The sequence below is a fragment of the Coenobita brevimanus genome, chromosome 44, assembly GCF_032717465.1.
Source record: "Coenobita brevimanus isolate Jiangsu-jjx chromosome 44, ASM3271746v2, whole genome shotgun sequence".
Taxonomy (NCBI): Eukaryota; Metazoa; Arthropoda; class Malacostraca; order Decapoda; family Coenobitidae; genus Coenobita; species Coenobita brevimanus.
The window spans coordinates 45,708,792-45,722,519 of NC_136997.1; the positions used below are offsets into that span (position 1 = coordinate 45,708,792).

The following is a 13,728-nucleotide window of genomic DNA, read 5'->3' on the forward strand; positions in this document are numbered from 1 at the left end:
GGTCCGTATTCTCAAATTATCTTAATCAGTTTTCCGGTAAACAATCAGCACACCGTCATTAAATGATTATGAAAAGTAATTTATTTTGCCACCTTTTCCATGATATTATTCATTTCAGTTTGGTTTTGGAGGATTTGGCAGCTGTATGTACTTTAAATTAAAGTAAAAAGAAACACAATTTCGCAGCTTATTAAATTTATGAATACCGACCTCTAACTATGGAAAAAAATAACAAAATAAACATAATAAATCAAATACGAACAAAACTAAAGCTGCTGTGGACAAAAAGGCCAGGCCCAGGGAATTTTCTCCTTACTGGATAGGGAAGAAGGAGAAGATTGCTGAGAAAATTTGTGAACACGGGGGCCATGGCGAGCAGAAGATAAAATCACTCACAGGAAGGTGCTAAGGGAGGCCACCTGCGACCTAGGTATGTTGAAAGTTAGTTAATATTTATCCCCATTTAACTGTTTACCTTTTGATATTGCAACATATGCCATGGACGTGCCGTAGCATAAATTAGGAGACTAGTCAAAGTACCTTGAATTTTTGCTGAGAATGAGGAAGGAAACCTCATAAGTAGTTTTGCAGTGTTTACCCCTTGGATGACAGTGCTTGTGAGATTAGCATATTCAGGCAGATATAGACTGGATTTTTATTTTTATAGCTACTTGGTGATTTAACTCAAAGAGGGCCCATAGCCTAATGGTGAAGGGGTTAATTGTACTTTATCTGGCACATCCAGCACAAAAACTCCAACCCATTTGAATAAATTGTGAGAATATAGCAAAAATAAATATAAAAAACTGTTTAGGTAAAATATTCAAGGTAGAACAGAGTAATGAAATTAAGTCTCATGATTACCAGTATGTTTTTTCTCATTTTCTTTTTGCAGCTACGGTACTGGATATTTTTAATAGCTTCAGAAGAGTTCCCTGGTAGTGAAAATGTTGACAAGGGCTATATCTAACCCTTTTATTTCAGAATGGCTTTCTTTGATGAATAAAGTAATCAGAAGCCAGCAGAAATTACCGTTGTAATGTTGTCCTGGGAATTAAGAGTTAATATACCATAGAATTAAACCATTTTCTTTTTTAAGTGTATTTAAAAAAAAAGGAGGTAGGCAAGTTCTGTACAGTATTGTTAATTCTTCCCACAATGGCAGGGATGGTTAAGTTTTCGGGTATTTGTCGATACGGTGTCTGGGTTCATTTTCACCATTTTTGGGGTTGTGTTTCTCAGCCTTATTTTGGGTGTGCCGTTTTTGGAGAATGTGATTTTTGGGGGTAAATATACAGAAAATGGTTTCTGGACATTTACCGAGCATCTTGAGAAAGAATTTGTAATACTGTAATGCCAAAATCAACCAAATTTAGTGACCCTAATGTAATTTAACCAGACCAAAAGCAAACTAAACCAAATATTGAAACATCATTGCTCTTGCTGATAGCAGTGCAAGTGTGCAGTGAATAGTGCAGTGTGCAGTATTAGCCTAAGTGGAGTGGTACCATAGCTTTTTGTGTGTGGAATACTGAACTTGTGACTTGGAAATCATGTCTGGCAAGGATGGTACCCTGTAGTGGAAAGCATGGTGCTACTGAGGGCACAGAGGACAAGCTTAATTTTTTTTTTTTTTTTTTTAATAAAGATTAAGAGGCCTTTGACCCCCAGAAAACCCCAGTGAACCCATTTCAACCCTGGTACATGGTAAATTGGTCTGGGATTATTTTTCTCTTGACATTACCTCATTGTATACTGAGGCGTGACTGTATTGTACTGCATTTTGAAAGTTCTTGATAATTGTTGTGTTACATGTCCTTGACTGCAGCTGCATTATTGAAATGACCTATTGTGTACTGTATGTGTAAATGTAGTTGCATCGTACATATAATATCTAGTTTTCCAGAAGCCAAAATGGATACTGGGTTGAACGGAGACCTACTGAGTGCCGGTACCGTGAGGAACACCACCAGTAGATGGTCAGATCTAGCTGCGTTCTTCATCCGAGCATTAAAGAGCACACGAGACCTGGCTGCATCATGGAATACTATCCCTTTGATTATTGGTAAGGTCATTAATAATAATAATAATAAAATAATAATAATGGTTGATCTTTTATTTGTTTAAAGCACCTGTTCTTTTACAGAGTTCACTAGTATGCAAAACCACAAAATAACAAGATACGGTAACTTATTTCAAAAGTAGCATTTCACCTGAGTGGTGGCTCACCCCAGTAATTAATCATCATAGTCTCATCCATCATATGATGATAGTGATGACAGCAGTGATGATGATGATGATGGTGACAGTTTATGTCTTTGTCAATTCTAATTACTGGTATGAAAATATCTACCCCATTTAAAAGTCCATTTATGATGATTAGGATGAAAAATTTGTAATTTAGAACCAACTTCTCATGTGATTGGTACAGTGGGTTGGAAAGATGATAATTTTATGATTAAATCCATCTCCGTTGACACAGAATTTTCAGGTCAATATATTTATATGTTTCTTGGATTTTAGGTCAGTAATTGGGTTAATGGTTTTACCATTTGACCTCATCTGATCTTAATCCTTCTCACTGGCAAGATGTGTACATAGTTCACTCCATCTTCATGTTGTAATCAGTGTTTAGCCTTTCAGAGTGATAATATCATTTTGCTGTGTTCTTTCCACACCCTGATTACTGTAGGCTATGCATGTTTGTGGAGGAATTAGAAGAATCTGTTATTACCCTTTCATTACTATCACTATCATTACTGCCATATTTCAGAACTTTGCCTGTAAGAATTCCATTTTTCCTCAACCTGCCTCTCTTTGGAACTCCCTTCCCAGATTAGTTACCCCCAAATTTCAGTCTACTGGAGTTAAAGTCCAACTGTTCAAGATGTTTTAAAGAATGGAGTGATTGGAGTCCTTGTAATCTGGTGTATGGAATTATTTGGTTGCACCCATTGGCATACACAGAAATAAAACATAATAAGGAAGAGGTGCAAAGAAGCTGCCTGAGCTTCCACTCATGGTTCCCAAGGCCTCTTATTGTCCCATGTTTATATACTGCAATGATTCAAGCACCTTCCTGGTTTGTTTGAGTGTTAACCCCTTCAGTCTGGTGACATTTTTAATAGGAGATAGCCTAATTTTTTATTATCTTCATTAGATTCTGTTTAGTTGAATCTGATGATATTTTTCATTTTATTATTGTTACCCACGTATAATTTTATTCATTATGGAAGATGTCCTTACACCTGCACGAAGTAAGTAGGAGTTTGTATGAAATGAAAAACATGTCATCACAGTGACAAGAAGAGAAAATTTAAGACCAGTGGCTGTAGTCAGTCTTCATTAACCCTTGTATATTTTAGACTTGGGTGCTGGAGAGGGATGCCTTCATGTAGTGACACTGATGTGGCTGGCTGGCTCTGCTGCGTGGTCTTGCAAATGCCCTTCTATTCTTCCTCTCTCTCCCAATAGGAGGATGGTGGACTGCAGAAGGGTAACTTTAGCCTGCACTCCACTGAGTTTACATTCAGATGAGCATAGGGCTGTGACTACTACCACTCTGTTAACCTAAGGGAAGCGTCTTCCTCGATGTAAATGATTTTAGCTTCAGTAAATTCTTTTCAGCAGAAGCAAGAGATTGCCAAGTTGATAGTGCTGGAGAGAATTCCTTCATGTGGTGGCACTGATACAGCTGGGCGGCTCAGCTGCCTGGTTTTACAAACATCCTTCATCTACTTCCATTTCCTCTCAAAGAATGCAGGGGAACTTTGGAGGAGGTTGGGGAGGGGGGTTAGCTTTAGCCTGCAGTCCAGTGGGTTCACATTCCAGATGAACCTGGGGCTACAACTACAGGTACTACAACAACATTAAGCTACTACTACTAATAATAATAATTGTTGGCAAAAAAAAAAAAAAAGTGACCATATCTCCAGTCTGATATTTTCTTAAATTGTATCTCACCCCGTCCTTAGGTGGGAAAAGAGGTTTGGATGTTGATGATGATGTTATATGAATATGTTTTGAGATTGCTTTGACTGTTTATAGTAGAGCATTTAGGTTGTGCAATGGAAGAGTGAGGCTGACATACTAACATTGATTTGATGGAGTAGAAAATTAAAAAGACATGGATGATGATGTCTGGTGGGGCTATTGAGTGTGTTCTCATTACTTTCTTTGTCTCTTCTGTATTGATGATGGTGAGATAAATAATGTCTAATTAATGACAAAAAGTAACATAGGATCAATAATTTAATGGAATACTACTTGGAATTACTTTACAACATCAACTTGAATTAAAGAAACGTAGTTGACATAAGTCAAATGCCTAGTCATAGCACTGAGACGCTCACACCCCTAACAAATTACATGTCACACTAGTGACCTGGATTTTAGTAAGCCCTGGAGGGACACTTCCCTTTCACCACAAACTTGATGTGTCATGCATGTCATAATCCTTGGTAGGGGGATGCCAGTGGTGTTTCAAGTTAATACAGTAATTCTTTTTAGAATTTTTTTTTTTTTAATATATGTAGCACAACAATGTGTGTGTGTGTGTGTGTGTGTGTTTGCTTGTGACTAGTTTCATGGCGGTGCATATTTTTTATTTGTTGGGTGACACTGATACTGGTGACGGTGTGAAGAAGCTAAATCTTTGGTACTGTAATGTGATACCAGATGTACTTTTTAAATTTTGGACTCCTCATTCTGGGTTTACTGTATATATACGTGGTTACTGATTCTTCCCTAGCTACACAGTAGTCGTTGGATTGACTCTTGGTGTTAGGTAAAGTGATGTGGATCAGTGTGGAAGGTTTGCCTGTGAGGTGGAGTCAGGATTCAAAGAGCTTAAATATAATGGAATAAAAGCTTTGTCCATTTAACTGGACAATCTGTTGATAGTCTCTGTCAGGCTTTTTCTTGCTCTGTTGGCTTACCTCACCCCATCCATTGGTAGGAGAGGGAGAGACATTGAGGTGATAATGATGACTGAGGAAGTGGAAAGAATAATTGTCTGTCATGATCCTTGGCAGAATGAAGCCAGATGAGATTTAAATTTTAACAGTTTTCCTTGTACAGTTGGTTGGTAATGCGCTTTTTTTTTTCTTCACTTATTATTCACAGATCTTTTATTCTAGTGCATTTATTTTGGGTGTATTTAAGTTAGTAATGACTTTTTAATACTGAATATGACTTTTAATACTGAAGTTTTGTCCTGATGATTGTGTTAATATTGGGAACAGTTTCTTACACACACAAAAGTCATAATGCAAATCTGGCAATGGATGGGAGGGTATATAAGTGAGGGAGGTGGGAGGGAGGAGCTCAGTTGTGTTGAGAGTGTCAGTGTGTGTGTGGGGCATCTTCAGAAGCCAGCCATGGAGACACTTATACCAAAATTTGTCAGAGTAAACCCTTTCTCTATCGTCAAAGTTGCTAGAAATGGTGATTGCCATATTTGTTTATTTATTTTTCTTTTTAAGGGTACACATGGAATGCATTCATATAGTAGGAGAGTATGTGAGTGAAATGGTGGAGGTGGGGGAGGGAGAAGAAGATTAAGGATGAGGTGGAGAGGTATATGAGAGAGAGAGAGTTTGGGTTAAAGAGAGGGCAGCTTGATAGTTGAGGACAAGGTAACATGGAGGGGATTTATTTGTGGCCACCCCCCCACTGGGATTAAGGCATCTGGCTGTAGATAGACAGAGAGATAGGTAAAGAGCATCTAGAAGAAAAAAATGGTTTGTTTGGCCAGTTGGAGGCAGGATTTTGTGGACTTGAATGATGTGTGAATGAGCGAGTGACCTACTTCACTGGCTGTGCTGTTGATAGTTCTCTCACATCAAACTCTCTCATTCCTTTGTGTCATGGTACTTTCTTACTGCCTCTGTAGCTGGGAAGAAAAGTCAGGATGATGAGTTTTTATATATTTAGAAGCATGTATTTATTTACCAGATGTTGATTTGTTTATTTGTTTACCTTTTTTGGTGTGTCTGACGTATTTACCGACAGTTATTTAATTGCCTTCCTTTTTGTGTGTATATTTATGACTTAGCACTCACTTCAGTGCTGATGTCGACCACCCATACTGAATACATACTAGAGCAGTCTCAGGCAGGACTTTTTTGGGTGATATTAGCGGGTGACAAGTTTGAGAGTCTTCTGAAAGATGAGTAAAGCCGGTTTTAACAAAATTTAAATCATGTTGTTTCCTGCCTTAGCGTGGGATTGATATTTTTTATATTAGAACAGAGTACACTTCTTACCATTTGATTACTACCTCCCAGAGATTATTTTACTGATGAAGCAAAATCATCAGTGGTTTTAGTGAAATAAATATGATGTTGTGAAGGGATAAAATTGTGATGATGGTGGTGATGTTTATGATGGTATGTTTCTGTGGTGTGGGATAGATAATGATAATGACACAGTAATGGTGATTCGATTGATGTTGATTGATACCATGGTCCATTTGGTTGGGTAGACTTTTGTTTCTCCCATCAGCTTTTTCTTGCTCTCTGAACCCTATGTCACCCCATTTTTAGGTGGGAAAAAGAGATCTGGATGTTGATGTTGATGATGCTGATGGCATATGGTGTTGGCAGGGTGGGCAACGGTATCAGTGATGGGTCCAGTGTTGGCAGTAAGGGTGGCATACCAGATGTTCCAAGCTGTTATGTCACAGTTCTTCTACTCAAGCAGGGCACTCAGAGGAAAGGTAAGAATGTGGATTGTATTCTGAGTGGCTTAAAAGATTTCTTAACACTTCTTCATTAGAGATTTAATTGTGCATTATGCCTCACTATCCACTTGTATTATCAGTAGCTGTGGAGATTTTTTAACACCATCTCTTCAGCAATTTATTCAGTGTAGTAGAGATAAAATATTGTGGCAATTGACCCAGAGAGGCACTACTGTGAAAGTGAAATTGGATACAAGCTTGATAAATAGCCCCGCAGTCATCACTCTGAGGAAGGAGACTCGGCCACAAGTAAACAAAATCACTGTCCAAGCAGAGATTATCATGCTGTTACACGTCTCACTGCGTGTATTAGATTTTTGTTTTCGTAACAGCCTTCATTATCTGTTGGGAAGTACTTAGCTGGTTTTGGCACTTGGTTTAACTCTCAATCCATGGAAAATATCATGTTCCCTGGCCAGCCTCAGTATGGGGATTTCTTAATTTCCTTCTAATTATTACAGTAAAACCTCACTATAACAGACTACTTTGGGCTTGGAGAAAGCAAAATTCCAATAAAAGTGACATCTGGACTTCCCCCTGCTAACCCAGACTCACCTATATATCAGACATTAGTCCAGATCGTACTAACAGTTTTTAAACTGTCGATTGAAGTCTTTTATATCGAGGTTTTACCGTACCTTTATTTTATTTTTCATTGCCACAAATGTTTTTATTCTACATAGAAAGGATCTGTATTAATTATGAGGTCAGTTAGGGCTAAGCTAACCTTTCCAGTCTGAAAGTCATCCCTGATTATAATAGAATTGCATGGAATAACTAGAATAAATATAAAAAAAATAAAAAAAAGTCATCCTATTAAAGGCATCATTTGATAATATGTACTGTGCTTATTTATTATTTTTTTTCCACATTTATTTGTTTGATATTGCAGAAGGTGTTAATCACAGGAGCCAGTTCTGGTCTAGGCGAGGCACTGGCACATGCACTCTACAAACGTGGGGCTCGACTCATCCTCGCTTCACGCAACACTGACAAGCTCAACAAACTCAAAGATACACTGCTTAAAACCTACAGGGTAAATGGCAGATATTGACTGGCTGGGTAATACAAGGAAACAGTTTTAGATCCTCAGTATCCTAGCTGTAGCAGAGAAAGTACTGGAAAAAGCTTTAATTCTTCATCATCCTAACAGGAAAATACAGGAAACAAGTTCTGCAATAGCTTTGCTGGCAGGGAAACAAAGAAAACAGTTTATAGTCTCTTTTCATCCTAACTGTGGTAGGGAAGCACAGAAAACAATCTTCATTATTGGAACTGTAGCAGGGAAACATAGAAAACTGCTTCACTTTCTCTGTATTCTAGCTCTGGCACGGAAACTCAGGTTAAAGGTTTGGAACTTAATTTTAACTTTATAGATGACAGCATGACTGTCTGGCAGGCAATGTGAAGGACATGCATTAAAAGTTCCAAATAAAATATATGCAGTTTGTTAGGCCTGTAAGATGGAGCCAGGATTCCAGGGGCTTCATTGTTGTGTGATTTTTGTCAGGTGAAAACAAACTGACTGTTGAAAGGACATTAAAATATTTCTAACATTGCTGACCATAATCTGTGATATTACCATATGTAAGGTATGATTAAATGGATATTTAATTTATGCAAAAAAGCCAGTTGAGAAAACTAGTTAGAGGAAAATGCAAATTGCCCCTCACTCAATAGCAGTTAATATGTCTGGTCATGGTGCTGTGTAAGCTGTGACAATGATGATGATGATGATTCGATGTTGTAAGATCAAATTTAATTTTTTAGTGGGAAGCAGGACTAACATTTTGAAGATAATGGTGATGATGAAATTATATTTCTCTTGCTGTTAGTATGGACTAGATTACAGTAGTTCAGTGGGGAATAGGGTTAGGATTATGATGGTTATGATATTTCCCTTCTTGTCAGTTGTTCAGTTGGATTAGTTTAGTGGGAATGAGGCTAACTGATGATAATGATGAAGAAGAGGAGGAGGAGGGCTAGGATGCTGATGCTGATGATAACACTTCTTTTCCAGGTCACTGAACTACACGTTCCAACTGTAGTAGAGCTGGACCTAGAGGACCTAAACAGCATCCCTGAGGTGGTATCAAAGCTCATGGGCTCCCTTGGCTACATTGACATTCTGATAAACAATGCTGGTATCAGCTATCGTGGTTTAGCTCTTGACACCGATGTTAGCGTTGATATCAAGCTTATGGTTGTCAATTATTTCGGCCAGGTTGCATTGACTAAAGGTAAGTATGTCTTTGGTATATACAATTAAATAATCAATTTTCTAGTTTTGTATCTGTGGGTCTGTCCTTGCTTTAAACAACTCACAGAACTTAAGCAGCCCATTGTTACTCTTCCCTCTATCTGTAACGATGTACACTATGCAGAAAAATTGCCTTTTCAAGTTCCATTACTGCCTGTAAAACTCTATTGCCAGTTCCTCAAAGTTTCAGTGCCATTTGTGTTGTAATGAAGACTGCCTGTTTACCTGTATATGTATGGTATATTAAATCATGGACACAGGATCTGGTAGGCAGTAGTTGGTTGTCTACCATTGACTCTGAGAAACATTGCCAAAAGAGTGAAAGGTGTTGTAATTTGCAGGCTTGCCAATTAGCCAAGGCTAGCTGAGCTTCAGACTCTCATCTCTTGAAGTGGCTAGTCCATGATGACCCCCCAAAAGTGACAGGGTTTGTTTCAGAGCCACACAGTTAGTACTGCTTATTTTGGGGCATCCTTCACGAGAGCAGTTGTAACTGTATCTTGTTTTACCCCCAAACAGCAGTCCTACCCTGTATGATCAAGAGAAGGTGTGGTCATGTGGTTGCAGTGAGCAGTGTACAGGGAAAACTGGCTATACCATACAGGTTAGTTTAAGGGCTGTGTGCTTTTTAACACTGTAGTAGAACAGAGGGAAACAAATTCTGAAGAAAATTCCATACCTCAGATTAAAGTTTCCCCCATAATAACACAAGTAATATCACTCTGTCTGTACCACAGGTCATGTTATACAGCATCCAAGCATGCACTACAAGGTTTCTTTGACTCCCTGAGAGCAGAGGTGGCTGACAGTGGAGTAAAGGTGTCTGTAATTAGCCCAGGATACATCTCCACTGACTTGTCCCGCAACGCACTCACACAGGATGGCTCAACATATGGAGGTGAGAACTTTGTGTAGTGCTGTTGACCATCGGTGTAATGAACACTGTTTATGGTGGACCTTTCCTTTAATGATTACTGAGAATAAAAGCTGTATGACTTTCAATTGCTTTTGTTTACAAGCAGCCTTCCTTCATGGTTGGACTAGTGCACACGTGGCCTGCCCACATCACACAGATAGATTGTGGATGTGACCCCTTGAATCTGATGGCATTTTTTCAGTGTTATTTTTGCTACCACCAGATGATTTTTACATAGCTTAGAATTGAGATAGCCCTATTTAACCTCGTTACTACTGTGTACATGTGTTGGTGGAGAGGGATGCCTTTTTATAGTGACACTGATGATGGCTGCTCCACTGCCCAGTCATGCTGATGTCCCTCAGTCCCCTTTGGAAAAGGAGGGTTATTAGCTGCAGGAGAAAGGTAACTTCAACCTGCCGTCCACGGGGTTCACATTCGGATGAGCCTGTTGTTGCTCCTAGTACAGTACTACTAATGCTACTGCTACTACTACCAGATTTTTTTTTTTTTCCTCCCCAAACCAGAGGGGTTAGGTATAGCCTTACTGTATTTAACCATCTGTGTTATTAAGATTAATATAATTGTCCGGAAGTAGCAAGAATAAAATTAAATTTACCTCATTGAAGCGAAAAAGAGTTAAAAGCATAAAGGAGGTTTAAGTTGTATGAAAAGAGCAAGAAAATAGAAAATTTCTTCAGATAAGAGGTTTGGCTTCTGCCACATTTAAATTAATCACTGATGGTTAAAACCAGAATGTCAGGTTGAGAAAAAGCATGATGTTCGTTGTTTGGTTAGGAAAAAGCATGGTGTTAGTTTGATTATTATTAATCTTTATTACGTACAGTAGTTTACATTGTACAGAGTTTCAGCTTACAACAGTCGGACCCATTTCACTAGGTATGTTGTTGATGGCTTTCCCACTCAAATATCTCTTCCCTTGATCTTCCTTATGCTATCTTTAAGGGAAAAAGAAAGTTAGGATAATTTACAACTAGTTATGTATATAAATTTATATGATTATCTTGCCCATTTCACAAGGCATGCTGTTCATAGTTTTCCCACATTTGTGCATTCTTTCATGTTTCTGGATTGTACCTTAGCTACTTCAGCTTTCAGTGGAAAAATATCAGAGTAAGGATGTTGTCCCTCAAATAATTCTGTATCCCCCAAATGGAGTATGGTGGACTACAAGAGATAAGACAGCTTAAGCCTACAATCCACCAGATTCATGTTTCAGATGTGCCTGGGGTCACAGTAATATCACGATGTGCCGGCACTGATATAGCCAAGCAGCTCTGATTATACAGCTATCCCTCAGCTCCCTTCCTATCTGTTTGTAGGAGGATGGCGGGCTGCAGGAGAAGGGTGGCTTCAGCCTTCAGTCCACTGATGAGCCTAGGGCCACAAACTACAACAAACAGTTTATGCATGTTTCCTAGTTTCTGGACAGTATTGATAACTCTTCCTTTTGTCATTACAATTGTAAATAGTTCTCTCACTTTTATACATTCACTTTCTGCTCATACTTTCCTCACTTTCATACATTACTTGTTTCCTTTTTTCTGGTTATTACAACAGTGATGACTGATTCTCCCTGACACATTGCAGTCACAGACAGAACGACAGCTGAGGGCATGAAACCAGAGGCAGTGGCTGAACAAGTAGTGCAGTGCTTGCTGAATGGACGGGAAGAAGTAGTTTTGGCTTCCCCCCTGCACCAACTTGCTGTCATTTTTCGCAGCCTCACTCCATCGCTCATCTCGCAAGTCATGAAGGCACGAGCTGCAAAACAGAAAGCGGAAGTGAACAGATTGCGCAAAGTAAAATAAGTCTTCCCGGAAGGTGTTAATTTAAGGCCATATTCTTGTCAGTTTAGTTTTTTAGTACTTTTCCATAACGATATCGTGCATGCCGTATAATAAACTCTCTTTGTGCTAATACACATTGAATAAATAACACATGGAAACAGAAAGGTACCAAATATAGATAAACTTGTACAAACACTTTGTGGTGTTTTGTAAGCTGAGAATGATATGGCCTTTTAGTCGTGAGAATAGTGATATAGTCAGCAGCAGCAGTAATATAGTCAGCATAAATGTGATATAGTTGACCTAGTTTAGTGCTGCTGATTAATCAGTGGTGACGAAGGAATTAATATAAAGTAAGTACTGAGTTACACATTTTAGTTCATAAGAGAAAAATAAGAAAAATAATACTGTGGTCTGGTCTGTGGTATCCATATTATTAACAGGTTTATATAGATTGATTTTTTTTTGGGGTGGGGTGGGGGGGACAAGCCAGTATTTTCAAGGTTTGGATGATGTCAGTATGATTGCATGGTACATTTCACTGGGTGGCCTTTTTAATTTTTGTGTTTTCTTACTCCTTGTTTGTGGAACCTGCCTCATCTTATACTGGTAGGGAGTGTAGTTGATGATGATGGTTATGAATATAACCTAAATGTCTGTGCTTTTGTAAACACAGAACTGACATTATCTTCCGAAATGTGTTATAATGTTATCAACAGAATTGTGTTAGTTATAGTGTATAGTGTACTGTATCAGGGCCAAGAAATCTCCATAGATGTACAGTCGACTAAATATTGAGCCATTTATCGCACTTAACATGTTTACTCATCTTAAATGTCAGGACCGACTTGCCAAGCCCCGGGCTCCTACGCTTTTCATGGGGCAACATAGGATTGAATGATGGATTGATGGATGAACATGCTTATACGGTAGACCTTTTGTTTTGTGCGTCCTTTTATGTTTTACATGGTGCTATCAACCTCTACCCCAGCCCGTTTAGTGTGGCGACCAACACATCATGCACAGGAAAGCAGATGACAGATATTCAGGTCATCCATACCAACATTGAAAATACCCACCCATGATTAATCCAGGGAGTGACTTGGAAGGCTTAGAGGAGAGTTAGAATTCCATGTTTTGGCCAGTTACTGTCATAATTTTGTTCGTTCACTTTCTTATGCCTGTTGATGATTAGTGTGTTTTTATGCATGTTTGGTGGATGTCCATTTATCAAGAAGGCCAAGAGGAGGCAAAAGGAGGGTCTGCTGTACATTGATATTATCTAGTTTTATTAACTAGTTGCTGAGTTAGTTTTTTTTTGTTTTGTTTTGTGTGTTTTTTCCTCTCAATCAGCTCAAAATATGTAAAAAATTTATTATGGCTACTTCCACAGAATTTTATTTCATTGCAGATAACACTTTTTTCAAAGTGGAGGGACTGATATACTCTAAGCTTGTATTCTTGTTGGTTAGGTTTCCCAGCACCTCATCCTTAACAGTTTACTTCTGTAGCTGGTACATTAACCCCTTCCGTAAATTGGGGTGAGCAGCTGTAGGGGTTAGATGCAGCCTTCCTTAACTTGTTCTGTATAAGAGATTTCTCCTAAACCGAAGAAAATCACGTGTAGATGGGAAGAATTAGCAATTTAAGTATGTCACTGAACTGATGGGGTTGATATAGTTTTTATGTTAACAGTTTCAATCCAGTTATGTACTAGACAACTGTATTTGTATTTAATGACTGTTTTACTCAAGTAGGTGGTAGGTGGGAGCACTCACCATCCACTCACTTGATGTAGTGCTGCTTTGGGTGTCTGCCCTTTCCTCTCTTCCTTCCTTCCTCTTCTGTCTTCCTTTCCTTCATTCATTTCTTTTCTTCTGCCTATGGATGACTTTACTCTCCTTCTGACTTTCTTTCCTTCATTCCTTCCTCTTTCTTCTGTCTTTGGTTTACTCTACATTGAATGACAAGCGAAATGGTTTCCTGTACACCTGGAAAC

The 13,728-nt window shown here is 38.6% G+C and overlaps 1 protein-coding gene across 1 annotated transcript; it reads left to right on the forward strand.

The window, feature by feature from the left end:
* The first annotated feature begins 331 nt into the window (after window positions 1-331).
* Window positions 332-12,075, forward strand: LOC145398140 (dehydrogenase/reductase SDR family protein 7-like). Its single transcript, XM_080271084.1, has 8 exons — window positions 332-430; window positions 1,899-2,065; window positions 6,606-6,718; window positions 7,635-7,778; window positions 8,763-8,982; window positions 9,522-9,606; window positions 9,740-9,900; window positions 11,530-12,075. The coding sequence occupies exons 2-8, from the start codon at window positions 1,915-1,917 to the stop codon at window positions 11,748-11,750; spliced, it is 1,095 nt and encodes a 364-aa protein (XP_080127210.1). The 5' UTR covers window positions 332-430; window positions 1,899-1,914; the 3' UTR covers window positions 11,751-12,075.
* The last annotated feature ends 1,653 nt before the right edge of the window (window positions 12,076-13,728 follow it).